Raw genomic sequence first — 26,427 nt, 5'->3', positions numbered from 1 at the left:
AAGGAAGGGAAGCAATGGCATTATAAATGGCTTGAAGTTCCAATGCCAGGGGAGTCCACGGTATACGTCGCGCAAGAGTTGAGATGCGGAAGGGGGGGACAATACACAGCAGTAACTGCCGTCTCTGCAGTATGCGATGCATCCGTGGACAATATGCACCCCTCAGGCAGGTATGTGGCTGATACCGACGGAGAAACACTGGGGCGATTGTCTGTGAGCTGGCAATATGACCACAGAGGAAGTCTCTTCAAACAATGAGGTCGGAGAGACTGTTTTCAAGCTGTTTGCCACCCGTTGGTCGATGAGTTCACTGAATGTATTAAGTTGGGTGAACTCCTGTAGCACAGGTATGGATGTTAAAGGGGCCCCGAAACACATTTTCAGTGCATTGTATTGCCCGTTGGTTGCATAGAAGGAGTTATAGTGATGCTATTAGCATCGGTTGTACCGCGTATGCTCTGGTTTTTAATATTTTAATTAGCTCGCAAAAACAAATTCATGGCGCTGACGGTGTCACCGTATAGTGGCGGTTTTTAGCATCGAATATGACATCACGGAGGGGCGAGCTTGATGACTGGACAAAGAGTAAATATACTGCAAATTGTGTTAATAACTAGAGATAAGTTTTGTCAAGTTTTTGTGTTCTATATTACATTAACAAAACCAACTTGTTTGCCCTAGATAAAAGCACTGTAAAGCAAGTAAAACAAAAATACACCACTAGAGGCTCTGGCTACTTTTTGCATCGACGGACTTTGCGCCTCTCTGTAAACATCCTACGACCTAGCACTAACACTTATGGGTACTCTCTATGTATCTGAGAGCGACTTTGCAGAGTTGATCCGATCGAGCCATTGCACTCTATAAGCGTTCGTTTCGGTCCCAAGGAATGATGCGTTCAGTTCGCATTTAGCAGACAGTGCGCATTGTCATCTTGTGGAGGATCACCGGGCGGCGGCGCCAGATGGCGCCGCGTTCCCGTCAACAGCGCGCGCTCCTTGCTCGCCGTGACCAACCAGCGCGCTAGGGGCGATGGTTGGCGGTAAGCAGTAGCGGTACGTGCTATGCTAAATGTGTCTGATATCTTGCGCAGGCTGTCACACCGTCGCAGTATCTCGCGCTCGAGATGGGATCCATAAATAAGGGAACGTCACTGATCAGTGCTCCCTTCTGCGCCATCGTGGTGACGATGAAGCATCGCTGGGTCAGCTGGGCGTTCACATGGTTGTTGTAACCATGCAAACGGTGCCGCCAGCCTTGGTGTGAACGAGTTACAGAGAACAGGCAACCATGGAGTGTAAACTTCCGCCACGTGCTAAGATAGGCTGTTTTGATTGGTCGCACAGTGTGTCGTCATTGGGAGAGTGAAATGGGAATGGGAAGCTGCGCGAAAATAGAGTTGAGGGCAGCATTCTGTTTGCTTGTATTTTGAAATTTCTTCATTGAATAACTCCCGTTCCTGTGCATCGATTCTCGTAATTCTTTTTGAGTCAGCATCTGCGCGACATAAAGAATCCATCTGAAGTGTAACCGGCATCCGTTCAAGCGGTGTTTCGCAGCCCCTTTAAACGAGGCAGATATGTTATGGCGTGCATAGCCTCACGATTGATAGCTTCAAGGGAGTCCCACTCTCTGCGGGCGAGACGCTGAAATTGTGCTTGACATACTACCCGTGGCTGAAGGATAGAGCGCACAAGCTGGCGAGCCGTATCAGCACATGCGCCACCAGAGTGCATAGCTATGCGACGAATCAGACCTAGAGCAGTGTGAGCCGATTTACGGGTGGCTGTCAGCCACGGGGTGCCAGTCCCAGATGTATGAAGGAGAAGGCCAAGAATACGAACAGTTTCTACCTGAGGAATCGGAGAATTATCTATCGTAAAATTTAAAGGGGGAGCTTTCCGTAAGCCGGCTTTATTTCCAATGCGAATGAAACATGATTTAGTAGGATAGAGTGTTAGACCCAGAAATGGGAGGCGAGATGTCAATACATCCAGCGCGTCCTGTAGGACTGACTGATGGAAAGGCGCATCTGGATGACAGCACCACAAGGTTATATCATCGGCATACGCAAGAACACGGGTAAAAGGGATGGTCTCTAGAGCTCGAACAAGAGGAATAAAAGCCGCATTAAATAATGTGGGGGCGAGAACGCAGCCCTGGGGCACTCCTCCATTGGGAAGTGAATTTACCAAAAGGGTTTCCTTAGACACGCACAGTGAAGATTCGATTTGCTAAAAAGACGTGAATGGAGAGAAGAAACCGGTGAGGGAGACCAAGAGTTTGAAGGGAGGCAAGAATGGCAGAGTGAAGGATGTTATCATATGCCTTTGTTATGTCTGTAGCGATTACGGTTCGAACAAGGCGACTCTGCGGAGAGTTGGCAAGCACGTCAGCAGCCAAAGGAGGAAGGCCGTCCTCCGTTCCAATTTGTGGGCGGAAACGAATTTGGGAATTTGGGTAACAATCATGAGATTCCAGCCACCACGACAAGCGTGCGGCAAGAACGCTTTCATAAAGCTTGCAGATGGTAGGCGTGAGAGAAATTGGACAAAGGGCGAGAGAGACACTGGAGGCTAACCTGACTTGGGTATTGGAACCACAATAGGGTGCTTCCAGCTTCCCGGCATGATGCCAGAATGCCACACATCGTTGAAAGTACCAAGTAGGGTTTGCAAAGCTGTCCCTTGAAAGTTATGAAATAAGGAGTTAGGTATGCCACCGCCCTGGAGTAGTGGTAGCGTTTAGTCATTCAATGGAGGCCAGCAGCTCTGCCATGGTTAGGTCAGAAGTAATCCCATCAGAGGGCTCTGTAACCGATAAGTCAGGAGGAGACGTAGCGGTGCAGTCGTGGTGTGGAAAAAAACTGACGGGTCGCTTGTTGTGCAAATGTATGCTCATCCACATTCAGCACGAGGCGAATGCTCTCTGTGTAATCTGCAACCTGAGAAAGGCGCTCCATAGCGTGAAACATTCTCCAAAGATGTCGATTGCCCTGCCTAGAAGACAGGCGGGCACACCATGCAGCCCAGCGTTGCCTGCCTAGCCGCTTTGCATAGCGCCGCGCCGTGCGGTAGCGCGGTGAAGAGTAGGAAGAGGTCATCGGGGTGACGAGTAGCGTAAAGATCCGCCTGGCGACGAAGAGCCCACAGATTCAAGAGATGTATGTCCGGGTTTGGGTCGTCTTCATTTACAGTAGTGGTAATAGTGTGAGTAGCGAGAACAGCACAGAGAGTAGACAATGCTGAAGAGGAGTTGAATGTAGATAAATGATTGTCTGCGCGTACAGAGTCCCATGATGTTATTCGTACAGTGCGGCGTATTTTCCGTAGACGCGTAGGCGTGAGGGAGATAAAAATAGGGCTGTGATCGCTACCCCAAGTATCAGAATCAACAGCCCAACGAGGGTTACCGGGGCCTAACCACCAAGTCAAATCAGGTGAATACGGGCCACCTCATGGGCGTGTAGAAGTATTCGGGTGGTTTAAAAGTTGAAAGGAATGATCCGAAAAGCTCCCTTGGATGTGTGCACCCCTTGAGGAATCCGATGGGTAACCCCACGCAGTGTGTGCGCCGTTGAAGTCACCACCAACTAGAATAGGGATACCCGAGTTGGTAGAAGGTAGAAAACGAACCCATCCCAGATTGGGAGGTGCGGAGCCAGGACGGCCATAAAAAGAAACTAGAATAAGGGGAGTGCGTGCAGATTTAACAAGCAGGGCGACAACCTCTTGACGTATGTTGCACCACCCTGAAAGGTCGAACGCGTATGCGGAGCTGAACTGTGAATATAAATTGCAGTGGAAGTGAATTACGCTCTTGCAGTAGGGACGCCCATGCCTTCAGCTTTCCGTTGCGAAGGCAGGTCTTCACTTCAGAGGCCTTATTAGCGAAGCCTCGACAGTTCCACTGCACCATCATAGATGATGCACTATCCTTGACGAGGCCGAAGAGCTTCTACGATGAGGGATGTCACCTGATTCATGAGCGCTAATATCTTATCCACTGTCGGGGTAGTCACGGCTAACAGGTGATCGGCACCCGACTGTGGCCCAGTGTTTACCCAAGGCGATTCCTGTGATGATTGCCCCCGAGTTATTAGAATTCTTCGACAGGAGTGAGAATGACACTGTTCCCGGAGCTGGGTGAGTTCGTCTAGTCGGCGGTGAGCCCCTGCGATGGCATTGTCTAAAGCTGTGTCCTTATCTGTGGTATCCACATGTGATGAATGCACTGGTCACTTTAGTGTACCATTTGATCCGGGAAGGTGAGCCGCTTGTGCATATGAACGCTGGCGAGGAGACGTATGGTGAGCAGCAGGATAAGATAAAGAAAGCTCAGAGAAGTTGTTGTCACATGCAAGAGCAGCAAAGCGATTACTTGTAGTAGTATCCATTTTTGCAGGCGACTTATGAAACTCCTTCACTTGCTTCTTCTTTGGACAAGCGGGGAAGCGAATGTCATGGTCCGGCGATTTGCACAGGGCACAAGGAACTGTTGGTTCATTCATTGTCAGCCACAGCTGCAGGATTAGAGCAGGTTTTTTGCACATGTCCTTCTTTGTGGCAGTGATAACAAAAAATACGATGAGATTGGAAGGGCTATGGTTTGACGATCGCACCGTAGTAGGTAAGGTACTCCGGGAGAGTCAATGGGCCTAGCAGGATGAGCAGGTATGAGCCCCGGCACCCCATAGACCGCGCTTGCAGTACTACGTGAGCTGAGCAGCGAATGTTCGCGTGCACCCTCGCGCGGGCTTGTGCTGTCGACATGATAAACCATGCAGCGGAGGGAGTCAGGGCCAGATGCAAAATATATTTGCACTGGGACATGCTTGCTGTCGTCTGGGGGATCTGCGTAACTGCACACATTTTCTGGGCATCCATCAAGGATGGCAAGTTTACCATGATGGTGTTCGATCGGCGATGAATGACAAACCCGTAGTAGTTCGAAGAGCTAAAAGCGTGGTCAATTGTGGCTTGAACATTCCGGGCAGGAATGGCAGTCAGATCAAAGCGCAATGTAGGCTTAATGGTAATGCGGAACGAGTTCGCAGCAGGTGGCAGAGAGGCTTGACTCACGGGAGGCATTTGTGGAGGTGGCTCAGACGCTGGTGACGGCTCTTGGTGGGAATACTGAACCGGCGCAAAGGGCACACTTTCTTGAGGGAGTGTCACGGGCACGGAGGCGGTGGAGCAGTCTATGTCACAGGCCAAAGTCGTTGCATCGGAAGACAGCGCAGGCTGGAGGCCCGGAAGAGCTGACGATTGCGTGGACATGGAGGCTGCGTCAGGTGGCAACACAGCGGGCACTTAGATAGCTGTCGTCGACAACGCAGAATCCATGCAGACGCGTAACGTGGCCTCCGCTGCCGAGCTAAGCCTAGCTTGCGCCTGAGGATTCTGGTTGGGTTTTTTCACTTGAGAATGAGCCCACCTTGTCGGGAATTTCTCCGCAGGGGCGTCTTCGGCATTCGTTCTCACGGAGAGCACTGTCCCATCCACGCCACACGCAAGAAAACAGGCAAAAAAAGCGAAAACACAGAGCTAGAAGCGGACACGTATCCACCCACTAGGTCTTCGTCGTCTTCCATATATATTCTCAACAACAGGCAAACAAATAGAGTTGACCCCTATAACATCCCCATCTGTGCAAGGCAATGAGTTGAACCTGTGTTCACTCTTTTCCCTTTCTCAACTAGTAGCACAACCAACCCAGGTACCAGATACCACTGCTAACATATTAGATTTAATGTTAACATCCCATTCTGATCTCGTTTCAGACCTGACCTGCATGCCCGGCATAACTAACCACTCCCTACACTCGTTTAATTTCAGCATTCCATCTAATAACACTGACAAGAAAGTCAAGCATACCCGCAATTATAGCAGAGCTGACTTCCAGGCCTATCTTCATTTCTCGATGTATTTTTAACAGATTTTGATAGCCGAGAGACAGAAGTGAACTGGAGCATTTTCGCTGCTAAAGTTAATGAACTAACGGAAAGATGTATCCCCCTACGCACCATTACAACTTATGAAAATACACTGTGGTACAACGCTCATGTAAGAAGGCTTTCCAACAGACAGATACGCTTTTATCGCAATGCCAGAAATTCTTTCGTATCGATTGTAAGTCGAGCCCCCCCAACTTTGGATTTTCAAATTTTGAAAAATAGGTCGACTTACAATCGTGTAAATATGGTAGTTAAAAGGGTGCATGGCTTCGCCACTTTAATAAATAAAGGAAAACAGACAACTGCATAACTCATGGATTTTTCAAAAGAATTCGATAAGCTTTCACATAAAAAGTTAATTACAAACTAGTGAATATAGTACTTAAAAATGTAAAGTTGGTAGGGTGGATTTTAGCTTACCTTATCAATAGGAAACAAAACATAGCCTTCAACGAACACTGTTCTGACATAGTAACTTTAGATTCTGGCCTTCCCCAGGGTTCAGTACTTGGCTCTCTTCTCTTCCTGCTATTTATAAATGACACTGTCCATGATATTCCTGTTCAAATCAAACTTATGTTGATGACTGTACAATTTATGATGAGACTCATAGCACAATTGATCACCATCTGTTAAACAAGGCTCTTGTAAGATACTACTCCTTGCTGTGAATCTTGGCAAATGCTAATAAGCTGTGAAAAAAAAATTTCTATGACAGTCCAACATAAAAGCAACCCTTTGCAATTGGTTAAACTGTTAACGGTATAAATTTCTCTGGTATGAACGCCTACAGATGCCTCAAACTGTGACCTCTGCTGGACTAAACACACAGACTGTAACTGCCAGCTCAAACTTCAGGGCGTTTTTTTTCTGAGGCAGGCTTCCATTTGTCTTCTTGCCTACAAATCAACTGTACTTGCTACTTTCGATTACGCTTCCATTATCTAGGACCCAACATAAATAAATTAGAAAACGTACAGATAAACAGGGTAAGGTTTATTACTCGCTTATTAACAAGAGCTAACTGACAGTAAGTCAAAGAAATCATCTCAGCCGACCTAACTAATTTAAATTCACGACAGGGCACTATGAAACCTACCTGTCAAATATACTCTCAACAACAGGCAGAGAGATGCTTTAACAATAGCTGCATTTCAGCAACTGTTATAGGTAATCCTTTTTGCCCAGAACGGCAACTGCCTGCAATAACCTTAGTGACAACGAACTTTTGCCACTGTTTATTTGTGCTTTGCCCTTGCAGTGTGTCTGATATTTAGTTTATTTTCCCGCCTTGCTAAAATCTCAAAATGTGCGATTGCAGCATCTATAAATTTAAAAAAATGGCAACAATCAATGTGTGCATGTTTCCTCCAGTGACATCACTGAGAAGAATAACAGTCTCGTATCCATTGCAGCCTGTCTGGCATGTGTAGAGAAATGTTCCTATGCTACCTTTGAAGCAGATATCAGAATGCAGCATGCTTAATCAACCAAACACACCAGCAGAAGTCTGGTGATGTCGGGGCAAAAATAAAAGTCCCTCTGCTGCCAAGAAATGAGAAAGTAGAAACTCACCTATTGTGTGCGTCCGGGCCACCGACACCAGAACCATGCACACCAGTCCGTTCCACATGAGAGAGAAGAAGGAGTAGACGACACGCAGGATGAAGTGCATCAAGCACACTATGCGTGGAAAGCCAATCAGAGCACACGTTTCCCCTTGTATCATGGCACGTGCACTGTAAGCATTCACAGCCAGAAACATTGCCCCCAGCATGATGGCAAGGGCTGCTGCGTTAATCTTCAGCAGGGTTTTGGAGTGCATCCTAATGTCCTGAAAAAGAATGAAGAAACCTTGATAAGCCCAAAATGCATCAGTGAACTCAACTGCTTCATTGCTACTTGCTACAGTATAGAATGAGCCAGCTACAGTGCAATGACTATATGTCTACTACTATGCCGAGAGTAACTCTAACAAGATTTTTGCAATGCACATGTTAACGCCAGTTTGCAAACAATTTCATCTGCACGGTATCAGAGCATAACCTCTACAATAACAGTGTTCCCCTTGGGCGCCATTCTTCTAATGGTTAGCCATCTTTGTCGCATTGCCACTGACTGTCGTCCTGTGGTCTTCCTTCACTTTCAAGGAACATCAAATGTGTCATTGGTGTTTCAGATAATCACTGCCTCAATGGCACTGAGAGGAACCTCTTTCGACACAATTGCAAGGACGCTGCCATGAATTTCCCTTTGGTTTTGGTAAATTTGCTTCTTGAGAAGTGCAGAGCTCCTCTGCGCCTAGTCTGCCGTACCTTGATGAAAGCCGGGTGGCTGAACAGCCTCCGAGCCAGCCGTCGGGCGTACAGTCCAAAGAGGCCCCAGCTGACCACTAGGAAAATGCTGACGCATCGGTAGAGGGTCTTTGACTCCCCGTGAGATACCGTAATAAGTCGAATCTCGTAGACAATGTGCACCACACACAGACCAACGCATGAGAGCACTGTAAGGACTGGAAAATATCAAGGCAACAATATTAACAAGTTAGGGCAGCTTAATTAGGTGCAATACTAAGGCACAAAATTACCCCACACAAGCAGTGCTGGCTGGCACTGTCATTCAAATTGCAACAACCCACTAGAGGTGGCAATGACAAGCCAGAAAAGGTTAGCCACAGAGCATAGTAGAGAACATCAAAATCAACTTCCAAATTCAAGGAGTAGGGTTTCAACCTTGCTCAATCTTGTTTCTCACTTTCTAAATCTGAATTAAAGGGACCCTAAAGAAAAAATCAGTGAAAGCTGCCACTTTTGTAGCTGTGCAAAGCAACACGAGGAGACCAAAACAAGGACGACACACAAGAGTGCTGAACTTGAACTTTATTTCTGAGAATGACCGAGCAGCTGCATATATACCAGCAAAAAACCAGGGATACAGAAGATGTGGACTGACAATTAAGCAGCTGCAAAGAAAGAAAATAAGAATGCTGGATGCAGACAACCAGCCATGTAAGGTGAAATACTGGTAATAAGCACAGCAGAGGAAGCACAGATGACACGGCTGGAAAGCTTGAACAAGGTTTTCTATTACAAGAATACAAGATGCAGAAAGTTGATTACAAATCAAGACCAGTGTACATAAAAACTAACGGCAAAAAATCTGAAATGTGGTAAACACAAATTCTCAGGGACACCTAATTCAATTATGTGTTAGCAGTGCAATATCATTAGAAGTTGTTGATCAAGTTTTGTGCCATTCTTGCATGGTTGCGCTTGCGGACCCCAGTGCACAACCAAACATCTCTTTTCCAAAGACATCTAGCAGTGGTGACACATCACTTCCCTTCAGCCAATTTTATGACCAACGTCGTTTTCTTTTTTTCCCAATGAGGCTTATAATGCTGTCGGATTAAAACTTCACAGGTTGACATGAGTGCATGAAGATGTGATGGCATTAATGAAACTCACAAGAAAAGAAAGCAATGTGCATGAGATTTTAAATTCTTTAAAAAGTTTACAAACAAAAGCCAACGATAAACATGGCTACAGGAAAAAAAAAGTTGACAGAACCAAGACAACTAAAAGGTGGAGGCATCAAGGCTAAAGATGGTAAAAGGGAAGGTAAACAGTCTCAGCATAAAATATGAAGTAGGTGAATGGGCAGGCAGACAAAAATGAAGATAAAGTCAGATAAAACCAGAGAGGAATGAAAGCTCTTTATCCAAAAGGGAAATAGAGGGAAACAGCCAGCTTAAGAAATGGGACAAGAGATGGACACACCAATTCATGCCTTAATGGAAATAGAGGGCTTGCTAATGCATTCATTGCAACCTTGGAGACTTCCACTATTTCACCTGTCACCTTGTGGTGGCATTTTTTTCACAATATCATATCACATCATATCCTGGATGTTATAAAGATGCAGTTCTGATAATTCAAACAAAAATCTCTGGTCCCCTGAAGTTTGAATTAATGAGAGAGTACTGCATTTTTCGCAGTCCTAGTGACTTGAAATTACGTTTTACAATATTTTGGACATGAATGATGCTAAATTCACCTGAAACAAAGATATCATTGCTAAACTAAAGGAAAGTTTTTCAAACCCCAAGTGTGCAGGCTCACAATCAGGATACCCACAAGAACTTCCTTCTTCGATTACAGAAAAAAAATTTAGGCAACACTTAATCACTGATTACGTGTGATGATGCAACAGTAGGCGCAGGAGTCTCATTTCATCTTCTCCTGTCCATGCTGCACATAAGCATCTGAACTGTCTCAACCAATCAGCAAATCTTTTGACAAACCACAACGCAGGCTTCTTTCTGTTCATCACTTTCTAATGCGGAGGTGGGGGAGCAGAGAGGAGGATCTCAACCAATCAGCAATTTTATGACAGACCACAACCTCGGGTTCTTTTCTGCATGATGGGACTTCTAAAGCAGAGAAAAAGGGAGCGGGGGGGGGGGGGGCACATAACATGACTTTTCATAACTGTCTTGACCAATCAGTGAATCTTATAAGACTACAACGCCGGTTTTTTCCCGTGATGAGGTTTGTAATTCTATTACATTAAAAATATTAACACGTTCACTGCGTCGTGGCCCACCGGTGGGTCACGCAACGCAGCCCAGCCGTGATGGCGCAAACAACGAGGCGCTTCTTGCAGTGCGGCCACGATATGCTTCCACAAATGCATGAAAATGCGTTTACACTATCATTTCACAGATGGCGGTAGAGATATAAAGCGCGCCTGTATTTATTGACATTGGCGCTTGCAATGCGTCTGATGATAAAGGTGACGGCTATCAGGAAACGGTACAGAAAATGTTCCAGCTACCCGCTCCAGCCTTCTCTTCGGGCACTTTCCACATGCGCAACGCACTTTTGAAAAGTGCTCACACTGTGTGCAATAGTTCAGCTGAAGAATTAGTCTGTCCTATTCGCAATAAATTGGCTCACTCTCAGTGCCAAGCCTCGTGGTCTTCATCCTTGTGCATTCCATTTTTTACGAGCATTCAAAAATCGTGATGGACTTTCAAAAATTCAACGGAGGTACAGAAAACCGGAAGAAAAGACCCCGCGGTGAAAGCGGATCCGCCGGGACACACGACAGCCCAAATACGTTGCCATCCACTTCTGCGCCACAACTTTGCTCTAGCGAACGTTGAGTGTTCAAGCAGCGACGATGACAGCCTCGAAGAGTTATTTGAAAGTTCTTCTTAACTGTAGGATGGTGAGTCAAGCGTTTGCCGTGAAGCGGTATCTGAGGATTCGGAAAAGGGTGATGTTCAGGCTGCATTACCTGCCGAGAGCTGGAATGCGATAACGACTAGAGTTAGAGTGATGTCGTATTCGAGCCCTCCGGTGCTAATTAGCCACCCGACTAGCAACGATGCTCTCAGCTTATTTTCTCTTTTTTTTGACTGATGACATTTTGGACATGATGGTTCATGAGACAAACATGTGTGGGAAACAGTACATATACTCGAACGTCCTACAAGATGGGTCTAGTAAGGCTTCCTAATCTGCAGCACTACTGGGCAAGAAGGGATATGTACGGCGTAAACTGTGTTCGCCTGAACATGGCCCGCGACCGGTTTCTGCTGCTACTAAGGCTCTGGCATTTCGCAGGTAACGAGGAACCGAGCGCACAGCAGGTTTGCCTCTATCGTATTCGACCCTTGATGGAAAAAATGAATCGCAATTTCTGCTCAGTGTTTGAGCCAGGCAAAGAGATTGTCATTGACGAAACGATGATTCCGTGGCGTGGGTGCCTCGCCTTTAGGCAATACATCCCTGGTAAAGCCCACAAGTATAGAGCCAAGCTATACAAGGCCTGCACGAAGGAGCGCTATACATTGAAAGTGCAAATATATGCCGGAAAATGTGGCGACATAGTGGGCATGGGGCATGCCGAAGAAGTAGTAGTAATTTGATGGCTGGCTTCACCGGCTGTGGTCGCACACTTTTCGTCGACAACTTCAACGCGAGCATGCCGCTTGCGTCACGCCTGTTGAAAGATGATACATTTTTATGTGGCACTCTCCGATTGAACCGAAAAGGGCTTCCGAAATAAGTTACACAAGCTACAGTAAAAAAAGGGGAAGTTTTTAGTCTTGAATCCCACAACGGCGTAAAGGTGCTGAAGTGGTTGGATAAATGGCCCGTTCTCATGATGAAAACGGTTGCTGAGCATGACGCCAGCCTTTTTGATACCGCAGAAAAAGGAGAAAGGGTGAGCCGATCATGAAACCGCGCACAGTCCTCGACTACAACGTGGCGAAAAAGGGCGTAGACTACAGTGACCAAATGACGTCCTACTACTACTGCCTACGCAAAAGGGCTCAAGTGGTATAGGAAAGCTGCGGTGGAGCTCATCGTTGAAACTGCAGTTGTGAACGCATGGGCTGTCCGTTCAATGGTGGACGGTAAAACGTCGCCAGTCATCGAATTCCGCGAGGAGTTGTAACGCGCACTCTTCGCGACAGCTCAAATTGAGACCGAAAGGACACTCGGAACAAATCGCGCCCATACGCTGGAAAAGGCCGATGGACCTGCACGGTCTGTCCGAAGGAGATGTACTGGATGCTACGCATCACTGAGAGCTCGCAGAAGTCCAGAGCAGGCAAGGGTAATGGCGAGGAAAGTTGTTACGATTTGCGCAAATTGCGCGGGAAGGCCATTTATGTATTTGCCATGTTTCAGTCTTCTGCACGAGTGCAACTCCTGAACATAGACTACGTTTTAGACATCGTGAGCTGGTGGCACGTAAGACGTTGAGTTGCAAAAGCTGTGATTTGAACTGTTTTTTTTTCTTCCGAAAATAATGCTGGAAGTACTTCAATAAAATGTCGAGTTGGAGGTCCTGTTCTTGAGTCTTCGTGCTTAGTGAATGCTGAAACGCAGGGTCACGTGGCGTTGCCCCACAAATGGGAGCTGGTCGGTGGGTAGTAAACGTAGCAGGCAACGGCTTCAAAACGCAAACTCTTTATTGTGGAAACTTGTGCATGCCCAAGAAAAAAGGAATAGAGGGTGCGAGAGCAACAAGTGCTCTGGCACTTGTTCGGACCAGAACGACCGAAACTCTTGGCCGCGCTCTAGTTGCATAAAGCAGAAATTTTGTAGACAGAAAGGGCGCCGTTTTTCAAGGACATCTTTGAGAATGCGCTTCAGGGCGTTCACTGGGTGGGCATGAAGCGAGAAGAGACGCGGTAATAAATGACTCGATAAATTCTCCAGATGCCGTAAGCTACAAGAATCCATTATACATTTTGTTTTTATGATCAATTTGCTCCTTTACGTCAGGTCATTATTCATCGATGACGTTGCCATGCCGTTCAAACGTCCGTGGGAAGCGACCTGACTATTGGCTCATTGGCGACCGGACCTCACTAGTGGATGCACCTTGCAGCCCATATTGAACCACAGCGCTCAACGAATGGCGAAGGCTATCGTCAACGTTGGTATCTGCTGCTTTTCATTTCTGTGATTGGTCGACTGCTGCTTTCGTCTGATGATTCCGTCAGGCTTACGTCACGCGAAGTGGAGCGGAAAATGAACAATGGATTCTTATAAAATGCGGCCCCAGGGGATGCAACTTCCAGGAAATGCACGGGAAACTGAACCACGTGATGATTTTCTGCGCTAGCATACATGATTGATGTAGCCCGCGCACGCTGCGACCGAAAATGCCAGCAGAGCCATCTTTCAGCAAGCGGAAAAAACAGCCTCAGAAGTGTGCCCCACCAGTGTGTCACGCCGCACCCGAGGAAAGCATCGGGTGACCCAGCGGTGGGCCACGACGCACAGAGATCAAAACTATGATAAGGGGCTACGCAGTGAACGTGTTAAAAGGCACCAAACACAAAAAATGCAATGCCTCATCTAAAGTGTGACAGCGAAACAACAGGATGGCACTATTCTGTACCATGCACAAATTTTTCCATAATCTCAAGAAAACTGAAAACAAAGCAGAAGTAGACATGCCCATTTCAACCCCTCAAAGCCTGTCTAGGCTTTGCCAAAGCCTAAATGACAAGAAAAAAGGAACACCATTTACACAGTGCGGCACAAAAACCCCTTTGTAACCCTTCGCTGGAGGCCAAACCCTAAGTGTGCGATGTCAGTGCATGTTAAAGATCCCTGGGTGATTCGGCACCTCTTTCTTCCTTTCTTCTTTCACTCCCTCCTTTATCCCTCCTCTTCCGGCACTGTTCAGTATGTGAGACAGATACTGCACCATTTCCTTTCCCCAAAAACCAATTTACCAATTTTTCCCATGTGCGGAAGACATGGTCTATTCTATCCCATTATCGTACAGCAAGACATACATCAGCTAAATGGGCCAGTGTGTCAATGAAATGCTAAAAGAATATTTAATAGGGGTAACCATTGAGGAACTTGGCTGCTCACTGTCGAAAATGTGTCAGTGAACGAAGTGCACCCTATGTTTGAATAGGCAAAAATTTTGAAAAAATGCCATGATAAGGTCACATGCAATATAGTGGAAGCCACCAAGATTGTCAATTCAAAGGGTGATTATCTCGGCACACCCTCCATTTCCTTTCGGATAAAGAGATTCCTCTCTCGTTTTATCTGCCTGTTCACATGCTCCACTTTTTAGGCCATCCCTTTTAGCTTTTTAACCTTTCTGCCTCCACCTTTTATTCTGTAGCAGTGTCAATTGTTCCCTTTTATTTCTCAAGTGTCAATTGTTCACTTTCTTCGTGTCACCCTCATGTTCCAAATAGCTGAGCACCGCCATAGTAAAAACATGGTATAGTAAAGTAAAACAGCCATCTCATTTTAGTGCAAATTGTTTTCGTTTATAGTAAAGATATCTTTAAGAAAGAAACGGTTATAGTAAACAGTGTCTGGCCATGGCAACATACTTCCCGGGAAATGATGACGTTGTGGCATGCGCACAGTTTAGGACATCTCAGAAAAACAGACATGAGACACTGTAATCACAAAGGCAACAGTCAAAAGGTAAATGGACACCACAGACGACAGAACGGCCCTGTTGCAGGTGGCTTAACCACCAGGATTGATACCTGCGACGAGATGCGAACTTTCCGAAAGTTTTGAGGGCAGTGAGACAAAAAGCAGAAAGGGAAGGCAGTAAATGGGCAGTGAGGATAGGAGAAACAACACTCAGTGGTGCAAAGCAGCTACTGCCCTACTGCTACTGCCCTGGGAGGTTTGCTGCGCTTGAGTGCATTATGCGTGCTTCTTAACTATTGCCTCTTACATGACACTGAGGCCACGGAAGGCAAAACAGTATTCACGTAAAGCTTTCATTTTCATATGGAGTCAAACTCCCGATATCATGTTATATTCGTGGCTGTATTATATTTGTGCAAATGCAGTACTTCAACAAGATTGAGCTTAAATCGAAAATGTGGTAGCATAAAATGTGACAATAAATAAATCATCAGCACAAAATGGGATGATAAAGCAGGTTACAAGGTATTTTCAGCACTTTTTTTTCAAAACCAACACTATGTGTTTAGTAAGTAGCCAAATTACCAGACAGCATCCATCCTTTCAGCCATGTCATTGCCAATAACTAAGATACTTGCAAAAACACAATTATATTAAAGATTCTTGCTGGTCCAAGCAACTTTACTAAAGAGGGGTCCTACTTAAAGGACTACAGACACCTAATTTTTGCTTGGGTGCATTCTTTTTTGTAATGACGCATTAGACATTAGTATAGGCATATGAATCACTCCACGGTATTCCCTGCAACCGCTAAATATACTGTTAAATCTGGAAGTAATGAACCTCCACAGAGTGAATTCTTTGATATTGCCAAGTTTCTCAATTCCCCAATGCTGCCCCCATTTAAACGCATGTATTTTACACATCAATGTAATAAAAGTATTGAGGCGATTGACCTTGATATAACAAACTCGATATGCCGACATCTGTTAGCTTTTAAAGAGTTATGAAATTTGGCAGAAAAGTTTCACGACGATAAAGCACTGAGAGGAACGTCTATGATGGTATCGAGTGACTGCAGTTGAGATAACGCGCTACGCTGCTTTTGCTTTTGGAACGTCATACCATGTGGCACTACAACACTTCATACTCCGCAGCAGCGAAAAATAATGCAACATAGCAAAAAAAAAAAGCGGCACAAAGCGGCACAAACAGCGCGCAACCATCACCGCCACACGGTTGAGAGTGTGATTCCAACGCCAATAGCTCTCGCAGGTCAGTCGCGGGAACGGCACAGCACGATGCAAGGCGAAGAGTCCGTTTCATGGGGCAACAGCAGTGGGCAGACCGACAGAGGGAAAGAAGCATGTGCTGCCGCGGCTCTGGTTTGGCCGTGGTTACTACCCACAGTGGCCCCGCCTCCCACACTCCCCCCACCCTACTCATAGTGGCATTGTGCAAGCCGCAGCGGAGGTGGTGGTGGGGGTGGCTGCTGCAGCGGTCGCACTATCAGTGCGATCGCGAATTATCACTCCAAGTTAATTACTTCGTGTAACAGAGTTTTCTTTAAACATTTTCGAACTGACTTCACCTACATTTATTTATTTTGGTTTCCGTTCTGCATTCTCCTTTCAAGTCTTCTTGCGAAAACTGCATATAATGAAAACCTGGACTCAACGAAAAATCCTGGACTATTTCAATTTCTTTATATCCACGCTTAACTAATTTAACTTTTTCTTTTGTGCTGTTTCGGTTTCAACTATTGAACAACAGCTGTGATGTCAAAAGCACGTTTAAGTCACGTGAGGCATGAAAAACACTGCAATATAATCTCTGCTATGTCATTTTAATTCACTGCAATGCTTAGCCAGCCTGCCTCACGAGATGGAATCACAAAGAATAAGGTACATTGCATGCCTCACATGACTCCTTTGATCAGTCACATCTGTCCGCCTGCCAGAAAAAAGAAAGCATCTCCCACCTTGAAGCAGGAGCCCGACTGAAGGGAAGAAAAGGCAAGCCTTCCTGCCAGGAAGAGGCACCCGAAGGCATCGGGCGACCAGAAGCCAGAGCCAGGTTGGCAGCTGAGGAGACTGCTTTACAGAAAACGTGGACGTGTGTCCCACAGCTTCAGATGCACCATTGCAGCACTCCTTCTGGCATTCACTCGGGTTGCAGTAGTATCGGGACGTCAGCGAATTCCTCCGGCCAGTGCTAATCGACACACATGCAAGGATGGATATCGTAAAGTCTCTTGCTTCATGCCACTCATATGCATTCACTACATATTCATTCATATATATATATATATATATATATATATGCACAGGTAATTCCTGTCTCATTGAATGAACACTGTTGGGTAGATGATACAAATACATTTGGTTGCCATTAAGACATTCATACAGATTACTGGCAATCGCCAATATACAATATTAAGGTTTATGGCTAAGGCAAACACTCTGCTAGGCCGCATAATCACAACACTTCCTAAAGACTGCTACAGCACAACTCCGCGGCTGCCGGAGCTAAACCGGAAGTTGCGTCGCCGCGAGCACTCTAGAAGGCATGACGTGTAAGCAGCCGCAGTCACTTCGAGAGGGATTACATCGCCCGTGTGAATACCCCTTAAACTGCAACATTCTCATGCTGTGCATTGCACATCATCACCTTCATCAACTTCCATCTGTGCGCAAAAAGTCGCGAAACGAAAGCAAACGCGCATGACTGGCTCCTTGGGTGAGTGGACACTTCAATCATGCATTGAGCTATGAGGTGGATATGACAGAGATGTGTGCTCCTTGCATTTGCATTGATGTTTTGCAGAAACGTGGCATTGGGTCAATAGGCCACAAGCGTTCTATGGGTTCATCAGCACTGGCTTTGACAACATTGTAGACTCCGCTGATTTTGAGGAAAGGAAAGGCGCATTACTGGCTCCCTGGGGTCAGTGGACACCTCAACCCCACTTTCACATACCTACGTGGTGGCAGCAGTGGTGTCCACCAACAAAAAACGCCTTTTGCACAATGTTTCATGCTTAGCAAAGCTAGAGGCAGTAATTTTTTTACTATTGTTTCTTAAATGACACTGAGGGCATGGAAGATGACGGCATATTCCCGCAAAGCTTTGGCACAGAATTAACTGGCACTATATTCGTAGACGCATTGTATTCTTGTAAATGCGGTACTTCTTCAAGATGTAAACAAAACTGAAAAGCATAACATTAGCCGCGATAACTGAAAATAATTATCACATAAAAAGACAATAAGAGCACAAGGGAAGTTACTCTTTCTGAGCGTTGCTTTTACAAAGCAACATCATGTGTTTAGTAAATAGCAAATTGATTACCAGACAGCATACAGCCACGCCGTCACCAACAATTGATGTAGTAAAAACACTGATTTAGCAAATATTTCTGCTGGCCTAAGTGACTTTATTACTATAGAGTGGTTATCCTGTATAGCCAAACAAAATTAAAAGTGTTTGTGTGCATTTGAGCTACTAGAAGTCTGTACCACTAATTTTAACCATTTCCGGTCATCTGTCGAGCATCGCCCGACAGCGGAAAATTACCCGTCCGGTCAGTTGTCGGGCATGGCCCGACACATCGTTTTGCCTACTGTTTCTGCATGTAAATTGGCGCGCCATCTGGTTGGATATGTTGTACCCTGCAAATTGGCTATTTGGCTTTCCTCTCGAGGGATGGCAGCACCATACCATAGGAAAATTATTTTTGATCACGTGGTTTTGAGGCCCTGAATTGGTGCCAAAAGCTCGCAGCATGAGTTCCATTCCAGCAGGCGTGTTTTACGGAAAGTTGTCTAATGACTTTGTAGACAGCGAAGATGACTTTAGTCACGAAGACAACTATGTGCCTCCTTTGACAGAAGAGTCAACCACAAGTTCCGACAGAGAAAGTGAAGAGTACGGCAGCACAATCAGCAGCGAAGACACCAGCAAGTGACTCTTGGAAATTATACACCGACAACCTCCCGAATTTTGATCATGTGCAGTTCACTGTGCCCAACCCTGGTTTACAGGTTTCACTCTCATGTTTACAATCTGAGATGGAGTGTTTTCAGTTATTTTTCACGGATGAACTGATGAATATAATTGTGCAAGCGACCAACAGGTACGCTAAGGAAAAGATAACCGCTGCTCATCCTCTTCCCAAGCAGTCTGTCTGGCACAGTTGGGTTGACGTCACACTTCCCGAGTTCGAGGCATTTTTGGGTGTTCTCTTGAACATGGTTCTGAACCCAAAACCTGAGATCAAAGAGTACTTTTCACAGGACACCCTCATGAAAATACCACTCTTTTCATCTGTATTTTCTCACACAAGATTTTTGCAGATTTTCTGGATGCTGCACGCATCCCCAGGTGTACAGAGTTCTGATGGTTGCACCACCACTCGTGGAAGCAAAGTGCAGAATATTGTTCAATATATAGACACAAAATGCCGACAGAACTTCAAGCCAGGTCAGAAAATCAGTGTGGACGAGAGTACAGTTCGTTCCAAAGGTCGCGTTTCATTCAAGTGTTACAATCTTCAAAAGCCAAAGAAGTGGGGTCTTCGCATTTTTGTGCTTTGCGACTGCACAACGGGTACGTATGCGCGTTCGAGCCCTATTATGGCAGCACCACCACAGACAGCCTCTGTCGTCCTGACTTGTCATTCACCAGCCACATTGTCTTGCATCTACTTGACAAAGTCAAGCAATCATAATGTGGAACTGGCTTTCACGTTTACACTGACCGATATTATACATCACCACAGCTCGATGATGAACTCCTTCATCAAGGCGTTTCGCTCACAGGCACAGTCATGCCAAGCAGGAAAAACATGCCACAGGAACTGAAGAAAAGAAAAATGAAGAAAGGAGATGTCACAGCATATCACCTGGTGCGATAAACGTCCAGTGACTGTGACGAGCTCAGCTCACAACCAGTCAATGCAGATGGTGACAAGAAAAGAGTGGGGAGGGAGAACTTCATCACTAGAGAAGCCACTTGTCATTTGCGACTATACAGCAAACAAGGGAGCTGTTGACAGAGCCGACCATTATTGTGGAAGTTATGCCTTTGTTAGGAAATCAGTGAGGTGGTGGCGGAAACTTCTTCTGGATGACTGACGTATCGATTGTAAATAGCTTTCTTCTCTGGAACCTGAAACAAGCTGCACTGGGAGAAGAAAACCCGAGCCACCTCCGCTATCGCCGAGAGCTGATATTGCAGCTTGTTGACCATCAAATGCCTAGGAGCATCAAAAGAGGCCATATGTCCGATTGCGACCAAAAACAGAGGCTGAACAAGATGCCGCACTTCATTTACAGGCTTGATGGCCGTAGCAGCAAGGATTGCGCTGTCTGCAGTGACAGAACGAAAAAAAGGAGGCAGAAAAAGGCTATTCTTTTGCAAGACCTGTGAGAGTGCTTCGAGAGGTACCACACTGTAAAGAAGTTCCGCTGAAGTGCTAGTGCAACTGAAAAAAATGCTTTCAATAAATGTTTACAACCCAGTCATTATGTGGCACTCCCTTTCTTTGCAAGGGGATAGAAGGCTCAAAAGAATGCTGACCGGTACAGTAGTCAGTGGGGAAACTACACCTGACCGGAAAGGGTTAAGAACTGTACAACATCCTAGTAGTGTAACTGTCATATTTCCAACTCAAAATAGCTCATAAGCAAAATAGTAAAAGTAGTTCATAACGTTTTTTTAGCAAAAGTGTTTGTCACACCCATCATATTGTTACATTTGTCGAAAAGTGTTTACAAATGCTAATGATTACAAACGTGCTTCAGAATTATTCACTTTTCCCATGAAATGATCTCCAACTATCAACCCTGCTGAACCTAAACCTTACTGCCCCTTGTTGTGCCGGTACATGACAAGCTACATCAAATCAATCTGTGGAGAACACACACATTAGTGGCAACAGTATTTACAATAGCATTCTCTACGTCAGGAGTCCTCAAACTTTTTTGCCTCAAGGAACCCCAGCAGACTTCAAGATGTGTCAGGGAACCAACCAGCCCCCCCCCTCTCTTGTCACAATCAGTAATCACAATCATCACAATCGGTCAGTGTTGCTTGTGAATGAACCATTCATGTTTTTGTTGTTTTTTTTGCTGTTTCATTCACTTCTGTAAGTGTGTGTTTGTTTTCTTGCTTTCAGCAATCAGTTTTTTATTCAATCCTCATCTCTCACTCACTCAGACCTTTTAACTTCATGTCAGTAACGCAGAAAACAAGTCACAACAAAAATGTTTGCCCGCATTCACGCACTCAACTGGCTGAGATTCTGATGCCTCGTACGGCTTTCACTGGCATACCGAGATCAACGTGGCGACAGCGATTTTTTTTTCAAATTTCGACAGATACTGCACTTCCGGCGCAAATAGGCTCGCTGGCATCAAAACTTCAACCCAGCACCACCGACGCCATAGAATCACCATGAAAAACACGTAATGAACACACATGCTTTATTTTTTGCCTTGTGCTGGCTCTGCTAATTCGGCAGTGCGGCCCACACTTTCAGTCGCCATGTGTCCAAGACATGTCGCCTTGTGCACCACACCCCTTACACACCATCTTGCGGGCATTCTAAACATACGTGCACTGGCGCAGCTGGACGCAGCAGTGTCTTGGCACGCTGCCAAGTTTGCTGGGTGAGTCATCGCAGCCAGTGTTTTCATCAAAACATAAACATGCAGTGCCATTATGGCGCACAGCATCTTGGCATGTCATTAAGGTGTGTGCTGTGGACAGCAGCAATGGCACAAAAGTGAGAAATATGTGAGTGAACACTCTAAAATGAGTTTTAACCTGCCAGAAGTGTCAGTTTGTGTGCTCGCAGAACCCATAAAGGCAGCCTATGGAACACCTGGTTTACATCTCCAAACAACCCTGTGCAAGCTCCTCATAAACAGTTTCAACTACAGCATAATGAAATGTTTGCATGAATGGTAAATGTCCTGCTTTTCAGGAAGTGACAATGATTTAAAAGCATTTCTTCAGTTTGTGATAGCACTGCAAAATTCCGCAGTGCATAATAAAACGGGTAGCGATGTTGCGACTCCACTAGAAAATGTCACCGTGAAAGCATTAAGCAAACATGCTAAATACTTTGCGAACTTCTTTACTTACATGACCAAACAATAATGTACGTTTGCGAGATGCTCTCACTAATGCTGTTTTACTTAAAAAAAATAAGCATGTTATTCATATGTATGCATGAAATCAATTCCTTTTCTATAATTGCAACAAGTGAACAGAAAAGTAGTCATGACATTTTGATGAACACCTTCACTTCCTGAGCCATGCTGTGCAGTTCTTTCACAGGTTAACCAACTGTTCCCAAGTTCTAACACATTTCAGTAAACTAATTCAGTGCACTTTTTATGAAATGCGACTGGTTCATATTGTAATTCACTGAAGCAAGTTCCAGGGCTAAATCCACAATAGTGGGCAATGTAGCCAGGTCACCTCGTCATGTAGCTCAAATTTACAACTTGATCGACAGCACGTATTGGACACCAGAAACCTTCCCTCATCTTCCCGCATAAGTGTATCACAAGCAGCAGAAAAACTGAACATTGCTGCTTCAATATCAGCTTAATTATTTGCAGGCAAGCTTGGCAGGATGCCAGTGGATGAAAGAGGCGCAGACTGAGAAAGCAAACCGGCAAGCCTACTGAGCAGCCACACAATTAACGAACAGAAAAGCTGACGATGAGGTGCAACTGAATAAAGGATTACATAAAGCAGCATGATCAGTGGTATTATGTGTCAGCACAGCTTTGACTCTGCCCCATAGAACGTCCCTTTTGCCTACCTGAAATGTGAGCCGAAACAAGAGAGCTCAAGAAGGTAACAGTTCACTGATTTATATACAAAAAATTTTTGCTGATGAAACAATATTGAGAACAATGGCTTGCATCCCTCGGCAGATACAACTGTAGGTGACCTTATCACAAGGAACCCAAGTCGGCATGTCAACCTCAACATATCAAGAACGTATTCAGCTAAGAGGAGCTATAGCAGACTTAAGATGCTGTGTCATTGAAACACTGTCCTTCCCTAACATCTTACCCTTTATAGACAATCTGCCTATAGACAGATGATTGTAAGTTGCACGTATAATGACAAAGCAGTGCGTTTTCATTGGGCTTCAACTAATGCATAGGCTGACCGTGAAAAGTTTCCAACGTTTTCAGGCTTGTTCTTCTACGTTCTCATAATATAACCACCAAGTATGTCCAGGCCCATGAACACTGGCCTTGCTAGTTGGTTACAAAACAAATATCACAAAACCCTGCCTAAAGAATAGGGAAACAACAAATAGAAGTGCATGTGTTTGGCCTATACATTTTACTTAAATACACTCTTGCAAAGAACATTTTTACTTGTTGATCTGTTTCATCACGGAGAGTAAGTTTAGCTATAACATAGTCCCAGCGGGCAGTGCAGTGCTGTTTTAAAGCACAGATAAAACTTATTTACGTATAATACAGAATGTTTTTGCCATATTCATATCAAAGCTCCCATAGCTACATTTACTTATGGATAAATTATGTAGCCCAGTGAGCTTTACAACAGTCATCAGTTCTGATCACACTAGTTGTTGGAATCTTCCTTAGAGAAATGCTGATGATCCTGCAGACAAACATTTTTTAACTTTATTGTAAAGATCGCCTCATGCATATTTCCCTCCAAATATCCACAGAATGGTAACTTGCTATGTTTTAAGCTTAAAATTATGGATAAGCCACAACCAATGCTACACAGCTAATGACACTGATGTTGCGACTACACTGGTTAGCCATGAAGCTGTGAGACTGAACCGTCAATTCACTAAAACAGTATTATGCACATTCCAACTCAAAAGCATAGCAATTTTTTTTTTTTCCTTTGTGAAGAACACTGCAGAGTTCTGACACATGAACCCTCACAAAGTCTCAATATCGGATGAAAACTGCGACTGTTCTACAATATCACCTCTGCACAGCATTAGCAGAGCACTGGTGAGCACCCTGTTTAAAAGACAATAATACTACCATCACACTAGCACAACCATTTCAAAAAAATGTCGGAGCCATACTTGACAGTACTTCCAGCACCAGTGCCCGGCCGTGAAGAAACACCGGGAAGGTTGGCTATATTCTGGCTGTTATTCCAGAATGGATTGGTACTAGCCGATGCACTAAAATAAAAACATTCAAAACAAGTCTAAATTATGGCTGCCACCTAATCATAAACTACCTCTTGCGCACAACATTGACAAGGGGCCATCAAATGTTTTACTGAACCCACTAGCTCGGCGCAGAGAACGAAAAAAGCCACAGCACACAGCTCCCCTTAGCAACGGGTCTTTCACAACAACTATGGCCACTGTTTATGAAACTTGGCAGAAATGGTGAAGAATCTATGCATGGCGCTGTCCACCACACACAAACGTGTTCTGTTCGATCCACACGCCCACACACACACCAAAAGGAAAGAAAAATCGCGGCAGAAATACCAGCAGTGTAGTGCATGAAACGCTACTTTTCGATCCTCTGTAAAGTAAAACAGAATCGCCGCTGCGGCTAGCATGCAAATTTCGACGAACTTGTGCGCAATCATTTATTAACGAAAAAAATACAATTAGGCTCAACAAAACGATCAGGCCAGCTAATCCAAACTCTACTATGTTAAGAGCACTCAGGCTAGTGGGACGAACACCTGTTCTCCGATGAAACAAGATTTCTAGTCACTTACAGGGATGCACGGCCATTGCAAGCGTCCGAGACAAGAATGTGCTCTTCCGATGCTCCCGAAGTCCATATTTCAGAGCCCTCCATTTCGATTAAACCTTTCAAAACAAAACAAAAAAGAAACTGCTCGGTAAAAATAGCTCTCTTCATGCCACTGAGCTACAATTATTTGACATGAACCCGATTAATGAATCAAATAACAGCCATGCCCGAATATATACACTAAAGTGTCTTTCTTAAGTACACGACAAGCAAAAGCATACTTACCAATATGTCCAGCTAGCCAGATTAATTATGTTAACAAAGGTGGGATCAGCATTGTCTCAGACCGCGCACTACCACCTGTGTCTGCTCACGGTTGCCTTGCCGGCGCTTCCACTGCTTTGCTTTTTTTATTTACAAGACCTACAAGTAGGCAATTAGCATAGCTATCGCTGGTGTCGTTAAACGATTGCTCTGATGCGCGCTCGCTATCTCTGTTTGTTACTCCTCGCTCCGCCCCCTTCTCGGCTACCGCCCGCTCGCTTCTATGGGGGTCCGCTGTGGTTTAACGCCAAGTTATACGCCCTGTTATTTAGTTCAGATACCTCAGCTAAGGTCAGCTGCACTATCTTTCAATACGATAACGCAAGCTCACGAACACAGCGGCAGAATGCACAGCTGGGGAGGGAACATGCCAAACTCGCCGCTTACGTACCGAAGGCAGCCATTTCGCATACAAACAAGGAGCCATGTCGTTCACGTGTTTTCCGTCTCCATACGAATCTGAAACTACTACTCAGAATTCATATTCTGGTGAATAAGCGGCGTTTCCTTGTGTTCATAATCATGCCAAGATATAGAAAGCTTTGCAGCATGCATCATTTTTTAGGGAAATCAATTTGAAAAGTTTGGCGGGCGTAAACACTATAAGCACAAACCACCGCCGTTGCGTATTTTCCCCCCTTGTCGACCCAAAATTTGCATCTTTTATTCCTACAAAAAATTTCTGCGCGAATAATTAGTGAGCAGCAGCAATGAATACATTAAAAATAAACAACGCAGAGCCGCCCACATACTCGTTGTCTTAAGGAAAAACTCAAATGGTCGCCATTCAAGATGACCCAAGCAAAATGTTTTAGGAATAATACAAAAATGGACGAAATTATCAAGAGGGCATTGCTCTTGGATTTTTGCAGATTCAGACCTTGTATCTGACCATACATAGACAAAAACTCGGCAAAAGCTTCAACGAAGCAATAAAACACAAACATGGTTTCTCACACAACGCTGTACAGATAAAAACCTTTGCCAATTATGGTGTCTTCGGCTGACGGCACTCGTGGAGTTTTCCGCGCACTCGTGCGTTGCCCCACGTTCGGCTGGATGCCACTCGTGCAGTGCCGTACGTTCGGCTGGGACGTGCACGACACGAGTGCGCGCCACTGCGCCACCGTGGAGATCGACGGTGGAGCGCGGTGCAATCCCGTCGTGCAGCTCGCGCTAGCAGACGTCGCGGGCAGACGACGCTGTTGGCGCAGACAATATCGCTACACAGTGGCAGACAGGAAGCATCGACGAAGAGGAAAAAACACGAAGCATTACAATTGGGCATACTTTAAAGAAATGTTGAATATTGTAGCGGCTGCAATGCATTTATTCGCGCTGCAATCATGCATCCACCGGCCGGCGAGCGCTGTGCCTTGACCGTTTGAAAAAATAAAAGGTTCGTCAATATTTTTAGTGCGGCGGACGGCACGCCTGCACTTTATGACATCATACTTTTTGTCAA

The 26,427-nt window shown here is 45.3% G+C and overlaps 1 protein-coding gene across 7 annotated transcripts in view; it reads right to left on the bottom strand.

The window, feature by feature from the left end:
• Positions 1–26,100, bottom strand: part of LOC144129430 (uncharacterized) — a 71,960-nt gene extending 45,860 nt beyond the window's left edge. The window contains exons 1-6 of one of the 7 annotated variants that reach the window (XM_077663594.1): positions 25,942–26,100; positions 24,661–24,754; positions 24,002–24,103; positions 16,880–17,112; positions 8,272–8,468; positions 7,532–7,790 (exon numbers count right to left, since the gene is read on the bottom strand). In XM_077663594.1, the coding sequence (XP_077519720.1) occupies positions 7,532–7,790; positions 8,272–8,468; positions 16,880–17,112; positions 24,002–24,103; positions 24,661–24,743 (874 nt within the window). In that variant the 5' untranslated portion in view covers positions 24,744–24,754; positions 25,942–26,100. Of the gene's footprint in view, positions 1–7,531; positions 7,791–8,271; positions 8,469–16,879; positions 17,113–24,001; positions 24,104–24,660; positions 24,755–24,923; positions 25,572–25,941 lie in introns of those variants that run through there. The other 6 variants (XM_077663593.1, XM_077663595.1, XM_077663592.1 and 3 more) reach the window with 6 other exon arrangements.
• Positions 26,101–26,427: the final 327 nt, after the last annotated feature.

This window comes from Amblyomma americanum, chromosome 4 (genome assembly GCF_052857255.1).
Source record: "Amblyomma americanum isolate KBUSLIRL-KWMA chromosome 4, ASM5285725v1, whole genome shotgun sequence".
NCBI lineage: Eukaryota > Metazoa > Arthropoda > Arachnida > Ixodida > Ixodidae > Amblyomma > Amblyomma americanum.
The sequence above is the reverse complement of the archived record's forward strand: the minus strand, read 5'-3'. Positions and strand labels throughout refer to the sequence as shown.